Below are 27,223 nucleotides of genomic sequence, written 5' to 3' on the forward strand. Positions count from 1 at the left end.
CTTTGCACACGTGGTGGATGCTCTGGCTGTCTTGCCCAAGACCTCTTATGTGTAGCCAATAATAAAGATGAAGAGGAGGAGGATGAGGATAACTCATCCCTGAACCCCAAGCCAAACTCACTGCCATCGAATCAATGTTCACGCCTAACAACCCTCCATGGGACAGGGTCCAACTGGCCCAGTAACTTTCAGACTGTAGCTCCCCAGGAGTAGAAAGCACCCTCTTTCTCCCTCAGAGCAGCTGGCCCTTTCAAATCCTGCCCTCTGGCTTTAGCAGCCCACACGTTACCACTAGACCCCAGGGGTCCTGGAATTGCCCAATGGAAGTCACCTTGTCCAAGAGACTACGGCCCCCACCCTAATCCAACCGAGGGAAGCCGCCAGCCACTGACTGACTGACGCCTGGGAAAAACCCCTTTGCCAAGTGTGGGACCAACTCTGTGGAATAATCCACACTCCTGAGCTTCCAGTGGCCACAGCTGGAGCTGCTCCCCTCCTTGATCCCATACTAACCTCTAATCCCCTGTCCTCACTGTCTCCTTCCGGTTCCTCAGAATCTCCCTCTTGAACAGAAAGGATGCCCTTGCCTGCTGCTGTCCCCGCTGGGCAACACTTAGCTTTCAAACCTCAACATAACTCAACTATCCCCTCGTGTATGGACCTTCTCCTAGGCAGAACTGTCTCCGTCCAGTAGACAGGAAGCTGGTACTACTGTGCACCAGAGACTGACTAAACGCTGGGAGAAAGCACAGAGCCAGACACAAGTTCATAAGCAGAAATGAACGGCGCCATCTGTGAAAAGAGGTGCCCTGGTGGTGTAGTGGTTACACATTGCGCTGCGGACTGCCAGGTAAGCGGTTCAAAACTACCAGCTGCTCTGCAGGAAAAATACAGAGCTTCCTGCTCTTGTAACGAATTCCAGTCTCAGAAACCCCTAGGGACAGTTCTCCCCTGTCCTATGAGGGTCGCTATGAGGTAACATGGGCTCAACAGCACCGAGTATAGTCTACCTGTGAAAAGCAGATGAATACGTGCACAGGGATTTCTGCAGAAGATGATGCCCACACCCGGTCTTAAAGGACGAGTTGGTGTGGATCAATCAAAGAAGAGGAATGAAGAAGGGAATTCCAGTGAGAGGGCACAGCCTGAGGAAAGGCCTAAAGAGGGACAACGTATGATGAATACAAAAACTTTCAGCCACTCAGCGATGCTTAGAGCAGAGAGTGTGGGTTTGGGAATCTCAGAGATGGAGATGGAGACATACGCAGGGCCTCTACAATGCCACCCAGGGCAGAGAGTTCCCTTGACAGAAAGCCTGGCAACCCCCAACTCATTTCGCAAAAGGAAGGATTTCCGCGGAATGTTGCGAGCAAAGAACAGATTGCAGTGGTTTAATGGGAAAGAGGAGATAAGCGAGCAGGGCCAATTCTCTCAGGGAGATTTGAAGAGAAGGGAGTGGAGAGAGATTGGATCAGAGTTCATGGAAAATCAAGGTCGAGGTTTCTAAAAATGCTTCAGAATGAGCACATCAGAGGGACAGTTTGGAGCACTATCGAGGACAAGGTGACAACAAGAAGACAGAAGAGGAGGAGAGTGACCTTGGGGCAAAGAGGACCCTTCCTCTCCGGGTCTGGAAGGGAGGAAGAGAAGATGTTGACACCCAGTCATCCAGGCGTCCAGAGTGGGGAGCGGGGGGCGGAGAAGCCAGACGGTCCCTGGTGAGCACCATGTCTCACCCAGGAGGCCCGGAGACAAGCAACATGGACATTTCTATCAGCACAGGCCACAGGCGCAGCAGGTTCCTGAGAACGGAAGGCCCAGGGGACTCTGACTGCCCTCCAGGGCTCACAGCTAATGCACTGAAAGTGCCACCTGCAACAGAAGACATGTGCTAGCCTGCTCTTTCTCAGAGTCCTGACATGCCATATTCTTCGCTACTGGGTGTCAGGCAGGAAGCAATACTTTGGGGAGGCAACATAATTGGATTAACGCTAAAAGGCTGGCCCATTTTGCCATTGCTAAAGGCAGGTCCTGCGAAAGGAAGGTCCTCCCTCTGCCGAGGCTGGCTCTGTCCTCTAGGTCTCTGAAGTCCCACGCATCAGCTTCCATCCCCACAGCCCCAGCTTGGTTCTCTTTGTGACTGCGAGAGGCAGGAACAGAGGGAGCTGAGGGAGAGGAGGTCAAAGCAAAAGGAAGAGGTTGGTATGGAAACGGAGCTGGATAGGTACAGGAGAACCTGCACGCAGAAAGGGAAGACGCAGGCAGGGGCATGTGGGGAGAGGCAGTTCATGGATTCAATTCTAGTATAGGTTTGTTTTTCCCTTGCAGAAACTCATCCAGGTCTATCTACTTCTACGATCTCTTCAGCCACTTCTCTGCCCTTTGACTTCATGTTGCGATGGCCCCTCCTACCCCGAGCCTCGTGTGCTCCCTCTGTCTCATTTTCCTGAATGCCCTTGCTTCATCCTCTGCCTGGCTCAGGCCCCACTTTGGGGCTCAGTTCTGGGTCACCTCTTCCAGGACGCCTTTGCTGAAGCCTCCTAGACTGGCTCAGACAGCACCTCTGGTGTGGTCCCTGTGACCCCTGGGCAGCCCTTCACATTGCAGTGCCATTGTCTGTGAGCACGGTCGTCCCTCCCACTGCACTCTGAGGTCGCTTGACAGAGGCCATGATTGATTGGTGTTTGTAGCCCGGGGCTCCCCACAGTAGAAGTCAGTGCAGCTTGTTGAACTAGACGGGCTGCTCAAACTTCACATGGCTCTGATGGCCATGAAGACGCAGAGGCTGAAGGTCTGCCCCTGGGTTTAGGCCATGAGGTTCTTGGCTGTACTGAAGCCAAAATGAAAGGAGAGCTTTGATGGTAGACAGCAGAGTTGCGGGTACCACAGTGCCCCCACGGGGGACTCCTCTTCTCTCACCATCCTGCCTGGTGGGGAGAAGGCACATTTGTCTCCATTCCCTTGTGGGTCTGTGCGTGGCCCACACTTTGCAGTGCTTCTTAACACAGAAAGGGCAGAGCCACAGGAGACACCCTGTCCCAGGGCGTCATGTCCTTGTCACCCTCTGCTGCTGAGCTCACAGGCAGTGACCAGGGGCCCTGGGCTGTGTTCTGCCTGCACTTCATTTCACACTGTCATTAGAACAGTCATTATTCTTCTGTCTCAGAGAGAGATAGATGGTGACTAATAATAACATCATCGGGAAAAAACAAATGTAAATCATTGAATAAGTAGATCTTCTAATGCATATTAATATTTCAAAGTAACTGCTAAATCTATCTCCCGGGCCCCCAAAGAAAAGAGCCTCCAGCGCATCCGAACTTGGCCTTCTGGTCAAGGATCTGAATGAAGGTGACATGTCTTGCTCCCAGCTGGGGCCCTGAGGCCATTGGGGCGGCTTGGAAAGAAGAGTCGCTGCAAGCTTCTCCACCTCATATATCGGCCCCTCTTGGCTACTCCCACCCCTCTGCCCCCTTCGTGTGGTTCACGGAGTTTGACTCTAGCCATGGGCGCCTCTCCTGAGGCAGGAGTGGGCTACCTGCCTGGACGATGAGCCCACCACCTAGATCAGTGGTCCTCAACCTTCCTCAGGGGGTGACCCTTTCATACAGTTTCCCATGTGGTGGTGTCCCCTCAGCCATAAATTTATTTTTGTTGCTACTTCCTAAGTGTCATTTTGCTACTGCTATAAATTGGGCGACCCCTGTGAAAGGGTCATTCGTCCCCCAAAGGGGTCAGGACCCACAGTTGAAAAACAGTGCACTAGAGGCTGATGGCGGCAGAGAGTGGGGCAACACTGGCGGGGATGAAGGGCAGAGAAGGAAGGGAGTGGTAGGAGAGGAAGTGTGCTGGAGAGCCCAGTGGTCTGAGGGTGGTCAGAACCACCCCTGGGACTTCCATGTACCTACATGATCTACACACGTGGCAGAAAATGTTATTGCATACTAATATCATGGGACAAGGTCTATGAAGAGACGGAATTTTTAGAGGGAACAAAGTCTGTAAGGTAGAAAGGCCAACGAGTGCTAAATGTTGAGGAGATCATGTCAAGGAATGTAAGAAAATCTGCAAATCTAAGAGTACAAATCCATCAAATGAGAAGAAAAAAAGAAACAGACAGAAATGGCGTGAGGCCACGTGGACAATGCAGGACGGAGTCATTTGTTCGGACACTAATGGTACAAATGCAATAGAGGAATGTGATGGTGACGGGCATTGCACCTATCCGGACACCTGCTGGAAACCAGATGTGGCCCAAAGCAAAGCCCCGGGCCACCACTAACTCGCCTGAGTGGCCATTTCATTTCCCTGATTGCTGAAGTGACCAGTACTGAAGAAAGTGACAGGAACCTTGGGAGAATGGGGCTATCATACCACCTCATTCATCCAGGTGACAAAATGTTTTTAGTGTCACTATGCGCAAATCACTGTACCTGCATTCGGCATGAAGATAAATTAGGTATGGCTCCCCTCCCGCAAGAAGCCAGTGATTAATCCCGAGGGAGTCAGGCATCCATCACGATGAAAGACAACATAATGAAGAGGGTGGCGACAGGGGCACACTCCAGGGAGAAGACAGAGGGAAAGAATCAGGGGTTTGAAAAACTCTCTGCCACTGAGCCGATTCTCACTCATACGACCTTATAGGACATGGGACAGAGTTGTACTGCTCTGGTGGGTGCTCTGCAAATCTTTACGGGAGCAGAAAGTCTCGTTTTGTCTCCTGAAGAGCAGCTGGTATGTTTGAACCATTAACCTTATGCTTAGCAGCCCAGCTACTAACCCACTATGCTACCAGAGCTCCTTAAATCAGGGGTTTAGGTTCTTGTTATATACACATATAAGCCTAGAATGAGCATCGGAAGGTATCACCGTAGATGCTCAGAAGGCAGATTTTCCAACAGATGTCAAAGGGAAGATGGTTCAAGAATCTTGGCGAGTTCCCTTGGTCATAAAAGTTGGTGTTGTTGGGTACTACCATGGAGTCCAGCTTTGACTCATATGGCCCCATGCTACTGTAATGGAAATACTCCCTCACATTTTCTAGGCTGTAATCTTTTAGATGGGGTGTAAAGAAATCCCAAGGAAGAAAAGAAATCAATATTGTTGCCCAGGTAACTCCAATAGCCACTCAGAGTGTTAAAGAGAATATACAAGTCGAAAAGGAGCTCCCTTGGAGGATGACACAGAGCTAGGACAATACTGTTTGGATGGCCAACACCCTAAATCAACTCATCCAAAATGCTGACGAGAGACTGCTGGTTTACAGATTGGAGTTTCTGGGCTGATCCTGTCTAGTTGGATGGCAAGGAGCCTGTGGAATTTCCCATCCCTACTTTGTGTCAGTGTTCATGAACAAAGGTCATGCACTTTGGGTGGTCAGGGTCAGACTGTAAGAGAGCTCATAACTGCTCCAAATGAAGGCAAGATTCTTGAACTCCTGGGATCCTGTGGCAACCAACTATGGGGTGGAAAGAAGTAGAGGAAGGCCAAATAATAAAAGCATAACTAACCAATTGCCCTCGATTGGTCTTTTCTGGTTCATGCCATGTATGTTAGAATAGAAATCCACATGGTTTTCAATGGCTGTGTTTTTTTTGAAATAGATCATAGGTCTTTCTATGATTGTGACTCTGAATGGATTCAAACCACCAACCTTTTGGTTAGGAGTCTCCTCCTCCCACCCCCCGCCCCTGAGACGTCATAAAAGGGGCATAAACAGGTGTGTATAATTCTGCTATCAAAAGAGGGAAGCAGGTAAACAGGACACTAGTCCTGCTCAGCTAGGATGTGTTCTCTTTTACACGTGAAGTGGCTGAGGCTGGAAGGGCAGCGGCTGGCTTGGTTCCTGTAGTAGTCACATAATCAGTTGTTGATTTGAAACTTACGTGTGAAGAGTGAAGGGGTGGGGTTTACCTGTCAATCACAGCTTAATGACCTTATTTGGAGGCGCTACGGAGATAAAGAGCTCACTCCCTGGGAGACATTGTAGCTGACAAGACACATGGAGCTACGCTAATGACTGCTAATGCCCGGAGGTGAGGAGCCACGTGGAGACCCCTGCCAGTGCTGAGATGTTTACGCCACTGGAACCATAAGACTTCCTACCCACCGGCATTTGGCATCATTGCATGTGTTTCCTGAGTCTGAAGAGGAATTTATAGACTGGTATCCGACACATGGGCTAATATTGGATTGATAGACTTGATCTGGACTGGGCTGGGATGCTTTCTTAAAGTACACGTACTCTTTATAGAAAGCTCTTTCTTATACCCATATGAGTGTCTATGGATTTGTTTCTCTAGTCTACCCAGATTAACACAGTTCCCAGACGGAGCCTTGCTAGAATTGGTTTCTGGGCCTGGTGACTCGCAGTCTGTGATCTCCGCAACACACTCAGCTGCGACACCAAAGCCACCACGGCTGACGCTGGCTCCGCTTCTAATTAGGTTTCTTAGGTTGGGGCACATAGTGTTTCTCTCTGTGCCTCAGTTTCCTATAAGATTAAGTGACAGAAAATCTGCAGGCTCTTCTCTGCTCAAACCTTCATGATGGTCTTTGGAGTCTGGCCTAGCTGGATTCAGCTCTAGGTGCCCTTGGACCCCTGTCCCCGTGACGAACTCTTGAGAGCCAGCCTGTGACTACTCACCAGCACAGTATGCTTGTAGGCCCGGTGGATTACAATGTTGTAGCCAAACATAACCATATCCACTTGCTTGACCCACAAGGCCAGGGATGGGTCCCGGTCTTCATTCTTGGCTGTGACGATGAAGTTGGGGAAAGTGTCGGAGCTGGCCCTGCTTCCTGTGGTGCACAGGATCAGTGGGCAGCTGGTCTGGAAGTCAAAAGGGAAGCCATCAAAGGTCAGATAGTGCCCGTAGCCGGAGACGATGCAGGAGGCGTCAGTGCGGGCCTGGCAGTAGTACAGGCCGCCCTCCTCCATGCAGTACTCGTCATCCTTGCAGGGGACGCTCTCACAGTGGACGCTGTTGTCAGTGCCATTGCAATAGCAGAAGATCTGGCAATCTAGGTCCACCCAGAAGGTCTCATTGGTGGCCAATTGATGCCCCTCAAAGCTGCAGCCACATTCGCTCCTGGTAACACACTGGCTGCCCTGCAGGGCATAGCCCTCATCACACTGGCATCCCTCCGAGCAGCTGTCCACACAAATGGGGCCCAGGGCCAGCGTCTCGCAGGTCTCTGTACATGTCATGCATTCTTCAAAATGGCTGTTCTCTGGGCAGTCCAGCGCTGAGGGTGATCAAGGAGAAAACAGGTGTGAGAAAGGAACACCAATCAGAGATGTGTGTGTGTGTGTGTGTGTGTGTGTGTGTGTACTCCTTTTTGTACAGTTCAGTGAGCCTGGTGAATGTCATGTGATCAGCACCACTGGCCTCCTCAGTTGGGGTGATCAAGGATTCAAGGAACTCCCCTATTCACATGCTCCTTTAGTGCACCCCAAGTACCCAGTAGATGGATATGCCAACCACATGCTAATGCCAGGTGCTGTCCCCAGGATCCTTGTGTGCTTTATTTCAACAACCTGCAAAGTAAGGGACACTTTCTTATCCCTATCTTATAGAAGAAGAAACTGAAGTTCAGAGGGTAAGGTTAAGTTCTAGAGTTGGGATTTGAACCCCAACCTCCTGATGGGACCTTCTGGAGAGGCCATGTGTTGTAGTGGAGAAAACATGTGAGGTAGGTGGGGGTCAGGGATCTGAGGATATCTTTGGGCTGCAGTTTCGTCTTTTACAAAACAAGAACAATACTTACCTAGAAGGGTTGCTTTGAATAATCATAGTCTCATGCATTGAACCCATACTACAGTCCTAATCAATATGATGCCTCTTGCCTCTTTAGTACACGGAGGGAATTTTTTAGGCTAGAAATTGGCTCATCTTGCCTTTCAGTTCTCTCCTCCTGGTGTCCTCTGGGGCATCTCTGTCGTCTCCTCACCCTCTGTACCAGGTCCACTCCCACCCACAATTTTTTCCCTGCCTAAAATCCCCTCCCACCAACCAAAGCTCACCCACCCTCCCCATTTCATTTCAATTTGCACATCTACTGAGAAGCCTTTCTTGCTAGAGCAAGCCTCTCCACCAAACATCACAGCAGCACATGCACTGTGGCGTTGCAGGTAACATTCCCATCTCTCTGTTAGGTTGTTTTGTCAAACAGAAGAAGCGCAGAAGAAAACAATCCAGAAGCCCAGAAGAAATCTACCCACAAAGCCGTGAAATCTAGAGATACTGTGGAGGACCCCTCCCCTCTCCCCCACCCAACCCCACCCTGCCCCCGTCTCCTGGGAGAGTAAGATCTTGCCTTTTAAATGTTTGTTTGGCTCTTATACTATCATGCCTTAATAGTGTTTTACAACCCACGGACATGAGGGCACTACACAGAAATAAATCGCAGGACAATTATAGTTCTGCTCACAAGTATCAACTCAATAGTTCTGCACTGTGTACTAAAAGCAAATGTGTGTGTGTGTGTGTGTGTGTTCTCTCTAGGCTGAAGAACTGTCTCTACTCCCCACTACCCTTCCACATTGACAACAGCACCAACCGGCTTTGGAGTTGAAGGCTAGTTCGGCACTAATTAAATAGATCGGTGTAGTGGGATTTTCTCATTTCTCTCTAAATTATGAATGTGAGAGCACTGACTGAAGGTTTATGGTGATAGCAAATAACATGACTTATTTAAATGGCACCTGCTTTATGACTGACTGTGTTGCCTGAGTGTGTCTGAAAGTCTGGAACATTCAGACGCGCAGTAATAAAACTTCCCCCATCCGCTGGAATGCCTCTGCACTATTACTTAATTGGGCAGGCCTGGCTCAGTCAGCGAGAGGAGATGGCTGCTTAAAAATAGCCGAACACGGAAGCAGTGGTCGTCTCTCTCCAAGTTCAAAGAAGATGGCCTTCCTGATGGGCAGCTGCCGCCCCTACCAGTCCTCACTCAGTAAGACCCCTTCGAACAGGAACACTGATGAGCCAAGTGGGCATGCTCCAAGTCCTTCCTTGCAGACTCACATCTGGAAGGTCTACAGGAGGCCTCCTGGGGCCATCTCAAGCGGGAGCCCTGGCCCTCTGCCTGCGAGTCCATGCTTCCTGTGGGTGCTTCTGTCCAGCCTCTCTCTAATGGCAAGCGCTCCCAGCAGCTCTGCTAGCCTGGCTGAGGGATGGTGAGAGAGTCTTCTCTGTGGTCACTGGGCACCGAGAGTGAGGGCCTGTGCTTGCCATGCACAGTGCCACCAAACTGTGCCACCATAGTACAAAACAACCTAGAGTCCCTCCGGGCTGGTTAGGTTAATGGTCAAGAAGGATGACGCTGCCCTGGCCTGCTCCAGGGAGACTTGGCAATCCCCGCCGAGATTTAAAGACATCCAGAAAGCTGAGTGTGTGAGCAGGGACAGAAATCATGCTCGACAAGCTGGTGATAGGACAAAAGAGGATTCTGGGAGATGGTTTAAAAGAAGGCTTTGGAAATGTATGAGCAGGCTCCACCAGAAGTAGTGAACAAGGGAAACCTTAGACCCTCTCAGTTCCCGTGTCCTCCCAGAATTCCAGCTTTAGGATGAACAGCATCTGCTATTAGTCCTTCACCAAGGAGCTCTGGTGGAAAAGTGGGATAAGAGTTGTGCAGCTAACCACAAGGCTGGGGGTTCAAACCCATCAGCCACTCCGTGGGAGAAAGATGAGGCTCTCTTCTCCCATAAAGACTGACACTCTTGGAAACCGTAAGAAGCAGTTCCACTCTGTGCTGTTGGGTCACTGTGAGCCAGAATCAACTCACCAGCAGTGGGTGGGTTACGCCATGAGATGGTTAAGGCTTGCCAGGGATATAACCACCCTCTCTGAGCTGACCATGGCCTACTCTCCACGTGCTTCTCTGAGTCTCAAGTTCAGAAGCCAGGGTGTCTAAATAGTGGAATGGTTAGGGCAGGGAACCTATTGTGAGTGCCACTGTGATGGTGGCCACATGGCACCACGTATCTGTCAAAGTCCCTAATGTAGACCACAGGCTTTAGTGAATTCCGCCGTCTGAAAATTGGTTCTTCAATTATAACAAGGTTGTCCTAACAGGAGAACTGTCTGCAGGAAGAGGGGGTAGGTGGACACTCAATACTTTCTCCACAAACGTTCTAGAAACCTAAGACTGCCCTCCCAAATAAAGACAATTAAACATTTGTATAAAGTAAATGAAAACTAATCAAAGCAATGGAAGACAAATGTGTGTGTGTGTGCATGTCTGTGTGTGTGTCTTAGCTATGTCTGCCGGAACATCCTAGAAGCAAAGCAAAATCACTCTCACATCAATGAGCACACCTCACCCAAGCCTTGTTTTCTAATAACCTTCCTCACCAAAAAGAACCAGAGCTCTTGGGAGAAGTGGCTGGTTCTAGTCTGGGGCAGGGAGGCTAGGCCATGAGTGTGGAGCATCTCGTTTCCAGAAAGTCTAAGGGCTCCCAAATGGCAGAAGCATGACAAAGGCAGACACGTCTGCTTACAGAGACCTCCCCAACATCAACATAACTAACAAATGCAGTTAGAATCATGAGAAAAATCGGGCAGATGATAGATGGAGGAAGGGAAAGGGGGGTGGGGAGACGGAGAGGGAGAGGGAGAGAGAGTGGGAGAGGGAGAGAGAGTGGGAGGGAGAGACTCTTGCTGACAGTAGAATGGCAACTGCTAACTGGTAAAATGGAGAGACCATTATTCAGAAATCAGCGCTTTACACACATCATGGTAAAGGTTGACCCAGGCAAAAGTCAGCAATGCGCTCTAAACGTAAGAAGGGGGTAATTTGGATGAGGCGCAAGACATTTGCGCATTTCCTCCACAGGCTGTTTATTGATTGTAAGGAAAAATAGTGACTAAAGAGTGGACATAATCAATAATCCCTGACCAGGACAGGACACATGAGACCAAGCACATCCTGAGACAGGATACTGACAGGGGATGCACGACCTGATTCTAATCACGGCACACTGTGAGCCTACAGTAAGCAAGAAGTTGTCTGACAGTTCACAAGCAGCGGGGCCGGGGGCAGGCTGTATTCTTCCAAAATGTCAAAGTCATAAAACATAGCGTGAAGGAGCTGTTTCAGAATTCAGGAAACTAACGAGACATGACAAAGCAACATGTGATCCCAATCTGATACTGCGGTTAAAAAAACCCCCAAACTATATATACACATATACCAGGAATATGTACACATATACAAAGAAGTTTCAAAAATTCACGGACAAATGGAAGTAAAGATCATGGAATACATATACATATGTATAGGTATGTATATAAAATAAAGGGCATTACTGAGTCAATTGAAAAAAATTAGAATATGGATGTTAACTTCATGTATCGATGTTAAATTTCCTAAGGGAGATCGCTCTACTATGGTTATGTAAGAGAATATCCTTATTCTGAAGACATACACCCTGAAATATTTAGGGGTATAGGGACAGGATTTCTACAACTTATGGTTCACATACATGTCTCTCTGTGTATATACACCAGTGTTTCCCAAAGTGGGCGGCCTTTCTCCCTAGGGGCAGTGGGCGAGGGGCTATCCTTTCCCCTGGATTGGAGTACAAACGTTCAAGTTGTCAGGAGCGGGGCTGGGATGCTGAGCACTCTGTTGTCTGAAAGGGGGACAGACGGTAGGCCACATGAGCTTGGGAACTTGTGGGATAAGTGTTTACAGAGGCAGAGACAAACCCAGAGAGAGACACAGAGAGACAGAAGCCGCAACCGGTGATTACACCAACGGTGGGAATGCTAACAATGGGTTCATCAGAGTGAAGGGTATACAGGTGTGCTTGAAACGCTTCTAGAACATTGAAGCATTTCAAATGAGAGACGTTACAAAGCAAACATAAGCAGGTAAATGAAACCGACGGCAGATGAGCAGGTGTGGAGCTGGGACTCTGCATGGCGGTAGTAGTGGCCCCACCTTTTGGTAGGAGAGGATTTGGCTGGGATGCAGGCACAAGTCCACCCACTCCGCCAGGGCCCTTCTTTTGACCTCCAAACTCCTCCTCCCAGTAAGCTCCCTGCTAATCAAGGGTGTCAATCCTTTAAGCGATGACTGGTCACTAGCCCCACGGCCTGGTTGAGGGGTCAGAAACCGTGGGGCGAAATGGAAATCCCAAACCTAGCAACACGGGGCTCTGTTAACAGCCTCTGCCAGGTTTGCCCCAGGGAGTGGTGCTAACTGGCAGACAGTGGAAGCGCCGTGACTGATCTAGCACCCTTCACCAAGGAGAACGCCTGAAGGGAGCCCCCATAAAGAGCTCCATCCATTCTTGGGGGCTGGCCACCCTACTCCTTTGACATGGAAAGGGCTGCTCTCCCCTATGCTAGATAAACCACAAGTCAATACGATGGCTAATTGTTCTACCGAAAGGGGACACAGTGAAATCGCAAAATAAAAATAAAGGTAAGACATGATCCGGTTTGGGGGTGGGTCTTCTGGAAGACACCGAAGCCTGGGAAAGGTACGCAGTCAGTAGATTGTCCTGGAGCTCAGTCCCGCAGGAAAGGCAGCCCTGAGGAAGAAAATCCATGGTCCTACCCCCTCCCTGGCCATCCCCACAGAGGCACGTGACCCAACTTACGGCAGAAGTCATAGGTTCTCCAGGGGCCCACGTCCACGTCCGCATTCTTGCAGGCGCTGGCATAGCGAGCCACGGAGTCACACAATTCAGACTCGTTGCCCCCACTCTGGCACAGGCGGTAGAGGCAGGTGCGGTAGTAGGCGGTGACATTGACGACACCGTGGCACTCTAGAAAGGAGCTGTTGGAGGGGTCGTTGATGATGCCGCACCTGGAGCGGCTCCGATAAAACTTGAGCAGCTCCGAGTCATTGTTGCAAGCCTTCAGCAGGTCCCCACACTCTCCATTGCAGATCTCCTCAAAGGTGGTCCAGCTTTCCAGAAATACCGCCAGGTTGTCCGTGCACTTGCCGTTGGGGAGGCAGAACTCGTCACTGGCGTTTGCATTGAAGAAGCCGCACAGCCCCCCGGTGCAATTGAAGTAGGCAGTGGACAGCCGGATGTACAAGAGGCCTGTGTCTACGTACTGCACAGTCACAATACCCTTGGATTCCACCGTGGTACTGTTTTTGTTTCGATAAATTTCCAGCTTCCCGGAGGGATGGAAAAAGGGCAATTCCACTTCTTGACCATTCAACTGCAAAGCCAAATCACTGTGATGAGTGCAGATACACAGAGAGGACGCGCACACCCCAGGCAGCAGGGGACAGAGCTGGCTCTGATCCCGGGCTATCCCATGCAGAAATGGCAAGAAGCTGATGAAGGTCTATACAAGCTTCACAGATGAACACCAGCCATACCCGGGTGGCATCTTTGTTTCTCTCTGACCAACGGCCTCGTGTCAACACATCTGCTGTCTGTTTATGTGTGCGAGACCCAAAGTGAGCCCACACAAAACTGAAGCGTGGGAAAAATCGTCTTCGATCTGTGGCTTTTCCCTGCTGCCTGGGACCTTTGTTTGGGGACCTTTCGCAGACTAGGCCCACCTTCCCCACCTTTCTGGTTTTTCCCCTTGCCCCCGCCCCAGAATGCATGCAGTGAGTGTTTGATTCTCCAGCTAGCCATCTCTCTCCCTCCCACCACTGTTCTTTCCATAGAGTGTCTCTGCCATGCCCGTGGGAACCAGAGCCAAGCCCTTTCCATCGGTGGGTGTGTGCTTTATGGTTTTCCTCACACACCTGTGGGTTTTGTTTTCTAGGTTCATCTTGCTTGGCTCCACCATCAACAATCATGGAAGCAACAATCGAGAGATCAAATGGCACATTGCATTGGGTAACTGCTGCACACGACCTCTTAAAAAAAAAAATCTTACAGCTCTTATCACCATCTATACATCCATCCATCATGTCAAGCACATTTGTACATATGTTGCCACCATCATTTTCAAAGCATTTTCTTTCTACCTGAGTCCTTGGTATCAGCTCCTCATTTTCCCTGTCTCCCACCCTCCCACGGTCATGAACCCTTGATAATTTATAATCCACCCCCCGCCCCCCCATGTCTCACACTAACTGCTGTCTCCCTTTACCCAGTTTTCTAGTGTCCATCCCCCTGGGAGAGGGTTATATGTAGATCATTGTGATTGTTTCCCTTTTCTTCCCACACATTCCCCTTACTCTCCTGGTATCAATACTCTCTTTATTGGTCCTCAGGGGTTTATCTGTCCTGGATTCCCTGTGTTTCAAGCTCTTACCTGTAGCTCTGTACATGCTTTTGTCTAGTCAGATATTTAGGGTAGAATAGAGGTCATGTGGGGATGCCATGAATGATAGTGGGGGGGCATTAAAGAACTAGAAGAAAGTTATATGTGTCATCCGTCCTATACCACACCCTGACAGGCTCGTCTCCACCGAGACCCTTCTGTAAGAGGATGTCCAATTGCCTGCAGATGGGCTTTGGGTCTCCATGCTGCACTCCCCCTCATTCACATTGATATGATTTTTTGTTCTGGGTCTTTGATGCCTGATCCCTGATCCCTTCGACATCTCGTGATCACACAGGCTGGTGTGCTTCTTCCATGTCAGCTTTGTTGCTTCTGAGCTAGATGGCCGCTTGTTTATCTTCAAGCCTTTAAGGCCCCAGACGCTATATCTTTTAATAGCCGGGCACCATCAGCTTTCTTCATCACATTTGTTTATGCACCTGCTTTGTCTTCAGCAATCGTGTCAGGAAGGTGAGCACCACAGAGTGTCGGGTTATTATAACAAAGTGTTCTTGCGCTGAGGGAGTACTTGAGTTGAGGCCCAATGTCCATCTGTTACCTTAATACTTAACATATAACTATATGTACATAGATCTACTTTCCTATCAGCATATATAAATATATTTACATATGTGCATGCCTGTATTTAAACCTCTATGAATGTTCTTTGCCTCCTAGTTCTTTCCTCTATTTCCTTTTACTTTCTTCTTGTCCCACCATCATGTTTGGCCATCATTCAGATTTCAGTAATTCCTCAAGGTTACATTGCCCTTCATTAAGCCCCAACAGGCATCCTACTTGTTGTTCCCTGGATTGGTTGGCACCCCCCTTCCTTTCTCCCACCTCCCCCTCTCCCGTGTCCCCCAGGAACCGTCGGTCCCATTGTTTTCTCCTCCAACTTGTTTATCCTGCCTGTCTGATCTAGATAGACTTTCAGAGACAAAATAAGTGCAAAAACAAGACAAAGCCAAACACGACAACAAAGGAAGACAAAACAGAAACAAGAAAACCATTGTCAAAAAAGGAAAAGCCTATACTTTTTTTTTTTTTTTTACTTTTTGGAATGTTTTTAAGTTGAGTCTGATGGGGTGCCACACTCTGTCCCCACAGTCTATTTTTGGTATTCCCCAGGGACTTCATCGCTTTGCTCCCCTAGCTGTTCTGTTGCACACCCTTAGTGTTTCGCCCCAGTGTGGTGGGGTCAGATCAGGCACAATTCCCTCACTGTGCCTCCAGTGCTGTCCCCCATAGTGCTATGGGGAGTCAGTGAGGGGTGTCATATCTCATGGTGGGACCAGCCCTATGGTCTCTCAGGGTACTAGCTGCTCTGAGCAGGAATATCGCCTCAGGGTTTGGTGGGACAGGATGTATTCCACTCACTCTCCTTCCCTCTTAGTTTGCTCCTGTGCACATGACCCCTTTATATTGAAAACCAGGAGGTTATTCTGAGGATGAAGGTGTACTTGACTGAAGACATGGAATTTTCGATTGCCTCAACCGCATGCGAAAATTGGGTATTGTATAAGGAAGACCGAAGCAGAATCAATGTGTTTGAAATACGGGGCTGGCGAAGAATATTGAAAGCAGCATGGACTGCCAAGAGAACAAGCAAATCTGTCTTGGAAACAGTACAGCCAGAATGCTGTACTTTAGAACAAGGACGGTGACTTTGTCTCCTGCACGTCCGATATGTTGTCAGGAGAGACCAGTGCTGGGGAGAAGGACAGCATGCCTGGTAAAGTAGAGGGGCAGCGAGAGAGAGGAAGATCCGCCACTGGACACATTCACCCAGTGGCTGCAACAATAGGCTTAAACACCAGAACAATCATGAGGGTGCTGCAGGAGCGGGCAGTGATTCATTCTGTTGTACACAGGTAGGGTCGCTATGAGTGGGAAGGGCCTCATGACACCTAACAACAACAACAAGTCAGAATGTATGTGATATGATGGAATGCATGTTTGACTGGGAGAGGAACCCTTCCCACCCCACCCCAGCTCCTTTACTCCCCAGCGTCACCTCATCTGGCCCTTTGAGAGCTTCATATAAAATAAGGAGTTGCACTAGGCAATTTCTGAGATTCTGTCTATCACCGATTGTCTATGAGTTGGGATGCCCAGTAATGGGTATTTTAGACCACATCAGAGGAGCAGATGGCATTGTGGCAGAAGCCTCTTATAGCACCTGACATGTTTCCATTTGTGGGTAGGATAGTAGATGGATAGATTGATTGATTGATTGATTGATTGATTGATAGATAGATAGATAGATAGATAGATAGATAGATAGATAGATAGATCAATATCTGCCATCAAGTCAATTCCAACTCATAGTGACCCTATAGGACCAAGCAGAATTGTCCCTATGGGTTTCTGAGGCTGTAACTCTTTATGGGAGTAGAAAGCTTCCTCTTTCTCCCATGGAGTGGCTGGTGGTTTTCAACTGCTGACTCTCTGGTTAGCTGCTCAATGTGTATATACCACTGGGACTATATACATAGGAGAAGCCCTAGTGGTTAAGCATTGGGCTGTGATCCACAAGGCCCAAAGTTCAAAACCACTAGCAGGTCTGTGGGAGAAAGACAAGGCTTTCGACTCCTGAAAACAGTCTTTGGGCCTCTGCTCAAGCCCTGCCTCTACGCAAGGACACTTTGTTTTAACAAGCTGGCATTCTGTGATTCTGACCCTCCTGGTAAGATCACTGAAGACAAAATGTGATGAAGAAAGAGGATGATGCCTGGCTATCAAAAGATATAGCATCTGGGCTCTTAAAGGCTTGAAGTTGAGCTTGTCCCCCTTCGATTGATGTATGCCAACTGTACAATCCCTTCCCGTTATGATGTAATCAGGGGGCTTGAACATCCCTGAAAGTGTAAATATGCCATGATTGGAAATATATTCTCTCCTCCTCTGCTCTCTGTGCAGACCTGGCTGCTGAGATCATGGCTGTCCCGGAGATGCGGAGGAGGAAACTGTGACCCAAAGAAATGGAAGCACTTCGGCCAGGCCACACGAGGAACTGGGGATAATGCTGGGATTCCAAAAGTGAATCAAAGATTAGGACCGGCAATGTGACCGACTGCATCATTTTGCCAATGTTGCCCATCAAAAGGACCCCTGGTGGCATAGTGGTTATGTGTTGGGCTGTTTGGTGGTTACCAGATGAACAGTTCAAAACCGCCAGCAGCTCTTCAGAAGAAAGAGACTTTCTATTCCCAAAACAGTCTCAGAACCCCCCAGGGGCAATTCTACCCTGTGCTAGGAGCCAGAATAAACTTGATTGCATTGAGAAAAAAAAAAAGCTTGAAGTTAAACAAGTGGCCATCTAGCAGAGAATCCACAAGCCCACTAGGAAGAAGCACACCAGCCTGTGATCATGAGGTGTTGACGGGATTAGGTAATAGGCATCAGAAGACCCCAAACAAACAAACAAAAAACCATATTGTTGAGAACGAAGAGGGTTGGAGCAGAGACCCCAAACTCATTTGTAGACAATGGGACATTCCCTTACAGAACGTTCACAAGGAAGGGATGAGTCAACCAGGGCGCATTAAAGCACCATGAAACACACAATATTCTTCTGGTTCCTTGAGGCTTCCTCACCTCCCAGTATCATGACCCCAGTCCTGTCTTTCACTGTGGGCTAGACCAGAGCATGCACAAGGTACAGATAAGAGATAAGTGCTCAGGACACACAGAATCCAAGAAGAGGAATGGGAGTAGTAATACCAGGAGGGCAGGGGGAAGATGGGGAGAGGGGGGAAAGAAGAGGGAACTGATCACAAAGATCAACACATAAGCACACACACACACCCCAGGAGGATGAACAACAGAAACCATGGGGGAGAAAGGCAGCAGTCAGTGTAAGATATGAAAATAATAACAATTTAGAAGTTATCAAGTGGTCATGAGGGTGGGGAAGGAGGGGAAAAAAGGAGCTGACATAACTGCTCAATATAAAGTAAATGTTTAGAAAATAATGATGGCAACATATGTACAAATATGCTTGATACCACTGATGTATGGATTGTTATAAGAGCTGTAAGAGCCCCCAATAAAATGATCTTTAAATAAAAAAAGCTTGAGAGTTAGAGTCTCAGAAATTCACAGGGAACATTCTATTCTGTCTTAAAGGGTCCCTTTGCATCGGCAGGGACGCAATGGCAGTGAGCTCTATATATACAATACAGAAGAGGGCTTTAAAAGGTTTGTGGGAAAATCTATGATCTTTTCATTCCATTTTCCTGGGACTTTGCGAAGGCCCTCATCCAGCTTAAGTGGTCAGTGGGCACCACACACTGTGGAGTCAGCCTGCCTGGTCTCGAATTCTAGTGTACAGTTGTGCAGCCCTGTGGGCGCGACATAACCGCTCGGCACCTCTGTCCGCTCATGGGAAAAGTGAATGCGCTAGAACCACTTGCTCTTCTGCAGACGAAGACCTGCCCTGGCCATCTCCTTGGACAGATTCCAGCTTCGCTCCATTTCTCCACCTGACAGCCTCGTATTGGGTGCTTTGAGCCCCTTCCTGGAATCCACTCCCGGTCAAAGGCTTTAAGGCAAACTGGAGAGAGCAAGCGAAGCCCATCCACTTGTCGCGAGTCATCCAGGAACAAGGAATCTTACCTTGACCTCCATTGCCCCGACGCCACCGATCTTGACCTCCTGGTCCACCACGAGGATCCGCAGGCCGCGGAGCCAGGTGGGCCCGGCGTCGGGCTTCCTCTTGTTGATGTCGATTTCCAAGGCGTCGGGCCGCTCGGGGCAGGTCTTCAGGAGCGTGTAGGAGAACTCCTGCGGGAAGGCGTAGGCGGCGCCGTCGAAGGTGTGCAGCACCTGGACCTGGTTGAGGAGACACACGGTCTCCCGCTTGGGGAAGCAGCCCTGGTAGCCATCCTCCACGGCGCACACCTCGCCGCTGCGGCACGTCTTGTTGAAGCAGTACACGTCGCCGCCCTCCTCGCACAGGCACTGCACCGTGCAGTTGGCCGTGGCCCAGAAGAACTCGCCCATGGTGTAGTAGTGGCCGTCGAAGTCGCAGCCACACTTGTGCAGGGGGACGCACTGGCTGGTGCTGAGGACGAAGCCGTCGTCGCACTGGCAGCCCTCGGTGCACGGGCTGGGGCAGCGCTGCGAGGCCGTCAGGTCGGAGCAGGTGTCCGGGCAGCTGCTGGTGCACACCGAGTAGTGGCTGGAGCTCGGGCACTGCACCGTGGACGCTGGCGGGCGCGGGGAGGGAGAGAGCACGGTGACACGTGAGGGCCCGCCTGCTGTCGCGTGCAGAGGGCTGGCTGGAAAATGGCCCTTCTCCTGGGTCGGGAGGGCAACGAGCCCCCCCGCTCAGGTAGGAGGGGTGTCGATGCGCCTAGGGAATGAGCTCCACCTCCCAGCAAACTATGGAGCCGGAGCAGCGACCAACGTGAGACTGGTTCCTCCATCAGAGCCTAGCCCCGCAGTTCCCAGAGTGGGCGATGGGGGCGCAGGGACGGTCCAGGAAAACACGAGCGAACAAAACTCATCACAGCCACGCGGTGGGCCTGCCCCCGTGGGTTTCCGAGCCTGTCCCTCTAGTCTCCTCTCCCCCTCTGAGCTTCGAACTGCGGGCTTGAAGGCCTGCAGTCCACGCGTCATCACCGCCCCCCCAGGGGGCAAACGCCTAAGCAGATCCCTACATTGTATCCTGGATTATGGGCTGTCGGACAAACGTTTGTCATTGGGCAGGGGGAGGGATGGGTGGGGGGCGCTGAATCTTTGTTTTTTTTTAAGGGAGTGGTAAGCCAAATAAATTTGGGAACCCGATATAGGTTGATATCGCCCTTACAGTTGCCATCCTAAAAAGACTAGACTGATTATGAGTGAGAGTCCTTGTTGGGCAGTCTACAACTATCAGGATATTTTAAAAACTTAAAACTGATGGACATAATCGGTTGATCTGCTTTTAAAGAGCCTGGGCCTTTCTGGGAAGGGAGGGGGCTGGAGGAGGGGCGGGGAAGGGCAGGAAAGAAAGCAGCTTTGGGGACAAGTGGACATTTCCATTGTAAGAGCAGAAATTACAAAACCTGAAATGTCTAGCAAGGAGGTGTATCACCTACCTAAGGGTGCCCTAGGCAGAGAAGCCCTGCGGCACAGTGGTGAACATGCTTGGCTACTAAGCGAAGGTCTGCGGTTGAAACCCACCAAGAGCTGCTCGGGACAAAGACGAGGCAGTGTGCTCCCATAGCAGCGGGCCAGTTCTGCTCGGCCCCAGGCGATTGCTATGAGTTGGAATCAACTTGAAGGCAGTGGAATTTTGGGGGGTGGGCGTGGGGCAGGGGTGTTGGGCCAAGGAAGACTGGGAATGAAATCCCTGGGATATAAAATAAGAATATGCCTTCGCTATCTGAAACAAAGTGCGTGCCAATTGCCCCGGGAGGTGGGGTCTGAGCTAGCTGTCCTCCGGCCTGAGAAACCCTTGGTTCTGAGTTTAAGAACAGCCAAGCCCACATAAATGTTCCAATCCATGGTTGAATGGAACTGCAGGGGCTCAAAGGCCTAAATGGCAAGCTAACTTTCAGAATAAATAAAATTTGTCCTACGGAAACAAGCATCACAGGAAAGGGGGTCGGGGTGGGGAGAAAAGGCTAAGGTGGGACAAAATGTGGAAAATTGGAAAGGGATGCCAAGAGAAAAAAATAGAGAGATTATAGATTTAAAATGTAGTTAAGCTTTGTGCATGCTGGTGTATTGTCTAAGGATTAAAAGGAAGCCAGGTTCTATCAGGCCCAGGGATGGGGATGCTCTGGGCAGAATACGGATGTTGTCAGTCACCCAGCAAGAAAAATGCATGCTTCCTTATAGTTCGACCAATAAGCTGAGAATTAGCATAAATCTGATACATGATGATTTATGCATCACACCGACTCCTACTGATAGGAAGAAAATCTGTCCTCTGGCCTTGGAACTTAAAGAAATCTTTCTATCTTCTCATCTGCATAATGTTCTCATGTGCCTGGAATCATTTTCTGTTCACTCAGATGGAAAAAAAACCAATGACCAGGAAGGGAGCAAAGTTTAAGGAAGCTATTGGTTACATGCTCTTTTTAAAAGTTTCCATTGCTAGAAAAAGATTTAAATGAGGCAGAAGGAAAAAAAATTTTTTTAAAGCTAAGACACCTCAATTATATAAAAAGCATTTATCTAGAAGTGTAATTCAAAAGAAAGTGGGTTTTCACTGTCCTGTTGAGGCTTTTCCTAACCACGGTACACCTCAGAGGTCCTGGGGCCATGGTGGGTTCTAAAGACTCAGCTACTAGATCCAAGGTCCGCAGTTCAAATCCACTGGACACCACAGGAGTAAGATAAAACTTGCTGCTCCTATAAAGATTGACAGCCTAGGAAACCCTAAGAGGAGTTCTTCTCTGTCCTATAGGGTCACTAACAGAATCAACTTGATGGTGGTGGGTTTGCATGTAGATCTTTCTTCTTCCAGGGTCAGGCCAGCAGAATGCTCCCACAAGGGAACAGACTTGAAAGTTCCTAAGAGTTGGTGGGAGGAGGGGGGTGGGGGGTGCAGAGGAAGACTCTTAAAGAATAGATGTTGCAGGCTCCCATTGGGAGGTGAAGTATTTTCCCACAGGCTGGTGGTGATCCCCCAGGCCGGCTTCTGCAGGGACTTAGCAGCCGCAAAGGTAGCCACCCCCAGACCCCGCTCCTCTCTCAGCTTCGGGACGGCCATGCCTTCCATCCCCTGCCACAGGGCCTGCCCCTGCCAAGCATTCCTGTGTCCATACCACTTAAGGGAATCTGCTATGATCTTAGGGGAATCTGGCTATGATCTTGGGTGGGGTAAAAAGTACGATCCTCTCTCTCAGTTCCTGTTTCAAGCTTGGCCTCACTCTTGGCCAATGTGTCCTAGCAAGGGCATTTCTGAAGAACACGGAACCCTGGTCCTGCCCACCCCACCCCCCACCCCCAGCCCCGCACAAGCAAGGCCCTTTGTTGGGGTGGGGCACCAGCTTACCACACCCAGTCTGGATCCGCCAGTCTCCAATGGGAATGCCGAGGGCTTGGCACACCAATGCGTAGGCCTGGATGGCTTGGCAAAGGAGCGTGCCATTGTCCCGCACGCTGCACAGGTCATACACACAGCTGTGGATGAAGGCCGTGGGGTCCACCACGGTGCCACACTCCCACAGGGGGCCGTCCGTCTTGTTGAGGAAGCCGCAGTAGTCGGAGCCAAAATAGAGGGCCTCGGTGGCAGCGTCACACTGGGTGCAGTTGTCCACACAGCCAGAGTCACACTTCCAGTCCGGGTGGTAGACCCGCCAGCTCTCTCCCAGGTCCAGCACAGACATGGCCGGCCTGCCGTCGGGGCGCAAGAAGTCATCCAGCGGGTTTTTGTTGTAGTTCCCACAGAGCCCACAAGTGGAGTTTATATAGGCTCCTGGGATGGAAATGGAGGCATAGTGCTGGCCATCAAACGTCACCAAGAGCCCAAAATCCGTTTCCACGGCAGTAGACATGCCACTCTGGTAGATTTTCACCGCCCCCAGCTCTAAGGTGACGGGCAAAGAAGTCACTAGGTCATTAACCTGCCAACAATAGTAACAGTGAAAGGCAGGTGAGCAGGCTCCAGGGCAATGGTTTCCAGCAGAGGTCAGGAGAGGGGGCAAAGCAAAACAACACTGCAGAGAGACCAGCCCCCCAAATGCCCACGCCAGTGGACAGTCTCCTAGCAAGGCCAAGGCTCGGGGGAGAGCCCTAGAGATCAGTTGCAGGGGCCACCGGAACGCTATGCACTAGAGCCATGGTGGACTTTATTTCTAGGGCCACCATCGGTCAGCACAGCCCAGAGAGTTCTCTGGGACCACGTGTTTGTCAACCCTTCCCGGATGGCTCCAGGGCTAGCTTCCAGTATTTTCTTGGAAGCCTAGGCATCCAGGGTTTCCCTCTGTATTCCTCTAAACCCATTCCTTCCCTCCCTGCTTGAGCCACACATTTTCCATGGCCCCTTTCCTTCACCCTCACCCTCTTCCCAGCTGAAATGGGGGTACAGCTGTTCAGCACTGCTAACCTTGGTGGTGGCCCTGGTTTTGTTTTCTGTGTGTTTCACTCTGCAACTTCCTAGACATCAGAGCGATGGCATGGCATCATTCATTCAACCACCAAAAATATTTGAACACCCACTGGGCACCAAGCACTCTCTTCGGTATTGAGAACTAAAGGATTTTTTAAAAATATTTGTCTCTGCCTCTCAAGGAGTTGTTGGTCCATGATGAGGTGTAGGTCAATTGAGGGAGAGGGATCTGAATAGGTGCTTCTCACCTGCTGTTTTACAGATGAATTGACGGATGCTGCTGGGTGTGGGGGGAGATTGGGGAGGGGGGACACAGACCAGTAAGTGATGTTCAGCAGGGACAGTCAGGTAAGAATTTAGAGGAGGTTAGTGTGACCTGGGACTTTAAAGAAGGGAAATGGGGCTTTCCCCCACTCGGATGTCAGTTTGTCAGGGAATTCGAGGGCAAGGGAACAAAGCACGATAATTCGAAGTAGCTGTATAGGGATGTTCATAGTCGGTGGGGTGCTACTGAGCTGTAGAAGGAAGGGTGACAAGAGATACAGCAGGAGACATGAGCGCAGTAAAAAAGACTTAGTTCGCCTTTTTCTCTGTGCCAAGCACCGACTGCTCTAGGAGCTGGGGCCCGGCCATGAAAAGAAGGGACAGAATTCCCTTTGGTGGAGCTTGTATTCTAAGTGGAGAGACCTGTAACAAACGAAATAGAGAAGTCAAATGCATCAAGTCAAATGAGCTCATGGAATTCCTGGGAGGTTGCAGGTTCAAGTCTACCCAGAAGCAGACTGTTTGAACAGCCTGGCTCTTGAAAACGCTAGAGAGCACAATGCTGCTTGGACACACACAGGCTCACTGAGTTGGAATCAACTTCACCGCAATTTAAAAAACATATTCTATAAGGGTTCTGGAGAACAATAAAGCAGGTCGTGTGGAGGAAGAGGGTCTCTAACATTAAATGGCATGGGGAGGGGCGGCCTCCCTGGGAAAGGGGCATGCCCAGGAGGCAGCCAGTCTTGTGCGTGCTGGATGCGAAGAGTGACAGGGAGAGCCAGGCCTCCTGGGGTGGCAGGAGTGTGCCTGGGCATTCCCGGGCCTCAAGAAGGGCAGCGCGTGGGGGGAGCAGCGGGAGCGAGGGCAGGACAGCAGCGGATGATGTCGGAGGGACCCCAGGGGCCTTGTTGGCCATTGTCAAGGCAAAGGATCAACGTAGTCTGACCTCTGTTGTAGCAGAAATGCCCTGCCCGTGGTGTAGAGTGGGAATAGATCTTGGAGGGCCTTTTATATCATGCTAAACACCAAACAAACAAAACATGGAGTTCTCGTCTGTGAGGAGAGTCCCCGGACAGTTTTAAGTAGGGGCATGGCATAGCCACATTTGCATTTCAGAACGTCCGTTCTACACAGCATGAGCGTGTACGGAAACCGGCAAGATGAGAAGCAGAGAAAGCAGACAGGTGGTCGCTTCAGGAGGTCCAGGTGGGCAGAGGAGGCGGAGGGATCAACCCAGACATGGAGGTGAGAGCTGACGAGGGAGGGACACATCTGCAGTGTAAGCGCCACAGGACCTGAAGCCTTTTGCTTTACTCATGATTCAGGCTGAGCCTCAGGTAGTTTAGTTCATCGGAATAGGTGGCTTGATAAGCCCATACAGGAGCTAATTTTCTTCTTTTTCACCCTTAGCATGCCGAGCACCGATGCTGTTGCTGTGCTTCAAACTCAAAGCCAAACTCACTGACATCCAATCATTCCAACGGATAGCAGCGCTTATAGGACATGGTAGAACAACCCCCTTCCGGGGGCTTTCATCTTCGACAGGAGTAGACAGTCTCATCTTTCTCCCATGGAGCAGCTGGGTTCAAACTGCTGACTCCGGTTGGCAGTTCAGGGGGCAGCCCACACCACCACCAGGGCTACTACTCATGGTGGGGAGTTGCCTGCAAGTAGGTTCCCACCCACAGCACCCTGCATACAACAGCCTGCAGCACCTCCTGAGCCTGCACTAGCCTTACAACCCACCCTCTGATTGAGTTCATGGTTCAGACTCGGTGCCAGCTCATCTTGTACGTCTTCCCCGTTTTCACTGACCCTCTGCATGACCAGGTATGATGTCCCTCTCCGGGACATGATGCCGCTCTCCTGATAACATGTCTACAGCACATCAGACAAAATCACAACATCCTTGCATCTAAGGCGCATTCCGGGTGTACTTCCTCCAAGATGGATTTTTCTTTCTTTCTAATACCAATAGACACTCACATTCTCGGGTTACGATCGCATGCGAGTTCAGAATGATCCCAGCGGGGCATACTGTTGAATAACATGTGCAAGCGTGGTTCAAAAAGTTCGTGGGAAATGGAATTTTAAAAGAATGGCGTTTTCCCACAAGCTTTTTGAAGCCCCTTCAGATACTTCAAACTGTCCTGGATCCAGACTGATTCTGGAATATGGGCACAAGGATCTTACTTGCTACCACTGTTATGACTTTCTGAATTGTCTAGAAGGTGAGCCAATAGGTTGTCTGAGCATCTCTCCCACGAATCACCATGGCAGGTGTCAAATGCAAGTCTGTTTCCAACGATTGGTAAGACTTTGAGGGGACAAGGATGGAAAGGCTAGGCTGGGAAGGTAAACTGTTCTTCAGAGAGCTGAAATAAGAACCAAAACCTTAGGGGCTGATTAATTCATCTTCATCTTCTAGGTCGAGAGTTATCCAAAACATCATGGGCAAAAAGGGACAGCCTGGAGCCCTGGTGGTCTAGTAGGTCACGAGTGGGGCTGCTAACCACAGGTCAGCAGGTCAATCACACTGCCAACTCTGCGGGGAAAATGAGGTGAGTTCCGGAGAGCTTTAGAGCCTCCGCCACCCACAGGGGCAGTTCTACTCTGTCCTACAGAGGGGCCGTGAGTTGGAATCAATTCAACGGCAGTAGGTTTTGGTTTTCAGGAAGGTCAGCTAGCTGGCAAGAATACTGAACAATAATTATATATGGTTCTGTGCTGAGGTATAGAAAGCAAAATGTAGCCTCAGGTTGGTATAATTTAAATGCCAGATGCAGCACCCGCTCCTCTTATCCGTGTGTCAGCTAACCAGAGCAATGCCTTACGCACCTCAAAGCAGCAGCTATAGCGTAGACGGCGTCTAGGTATTGCACCGACCCCACCTGCTTTTCTGATCCAACCCCACTCCAACCAAACACCTTCCACCTGGGCTGCCTTACGTTGGTATGTCCCGGTTGGAACCTTTCTTCCCGACACAACTGTTAACAATTATACACTACCCTTCACTCTTACCTGTTTCTAGTTGAACAGCAAATTACATAGTCACTGCCCTTACCCTCCACAGAGCTCGGAATATAGACGCTCCATAAGGACGTGGACTCCAAAACCCCATCCTACACCCTTCTTTCATTCCTTAATTAGTACGATCAATTCTTGATTAGAAAACAGCTGATTAGCTTCACCTCTGCGCTCCCTTCTTTTCTCTGCCTTCTGGTCATTTCCCTCCGCAGTAACGTCTCTCCCAGGGTGTGTCAGGACAGAGAAGGGGGCTCACAGAGACACAGGGTTTACAACGGAAGGACACGCGGGGTGGGAGTGGGAGTGAAGCCAGTGTGGATTGAGTGCTACCATGCCAGGCCTTATAACAGGCCCCGTGCACTCGCTTGTCCTGCCTAGCCCTCTCTTATGAGCCCCTTACCAATCCCCCTCAGTCTTATGGATGGGGAGGCCAAGTCCAGAGCTTAGATGATTTGCAGATGGCAGGGCCTGTCTCCACTGTCAGGCTCCAAAGCCCTCCCAGCCCCGAGTCCAGACTACACCCAAGCACTCCACCTCTTAGAGGCTGTCACCCCCAACCTACAGATGAAGTGGTGCTTACAGACACCTCTAAAGTGGCCACAGCTCTGACCCCAGAGTCGGA

The 27,223-nt window shown here is 50.1% G+C and overlaps 1 protein-coding gene across 2 annotated transcripts in view; it reads right to left on the reverse strand.

The window, feature by feature from the left end:
- Positions 1–27,223, reverse strand: part of LOC101663479 (tubulin-specific chaperone cofactor E-like protein) — a 171,084-nt gene that overhangs the window by 39,253 nt on the left and 104,608 nt on the right. For both annotated transcript variants that reach the window (XM_045295117.1, XM_004716269.2), the window contains 4 exons: positions 22,252–22,822; positions 18,879–19,471; positions 12,620–13,193; positions 6,650–7,251 (listed from right to left, as the gene is read on the reverse strand). In XM_045295117.1, coding sequence (XP_045151052.1) covers positions 6,650–7,251; positions 12,620–13,193; positions 18,879–19,471; positions 22,252–22,822 — 2,340 coding nt within the window. The remainder of the gene's footprint in view (positions 1–6,649; positions 7,252–12,619; positions 13,194–18,878; positions 19,472–22,251; positions 22,823–27,223) is intronic.

Source organism: Echinops telfairi, unplaced genomic scaffold (genome assembly GCF_000313985.2).
Source record: "Echinops telfairi isolate 266 unplaced genomic scaffold, ASM31398v2 ScPeMD7_5167;HRSCAF=5991, whole genome shotgun sequence".
Classification (NCBI taxonomy): Eukaryota; Metazoa; Chordata; class Mammalia; order Afrosoricida; family Tenrecidae; genus Echinops; species Echinops telfairi.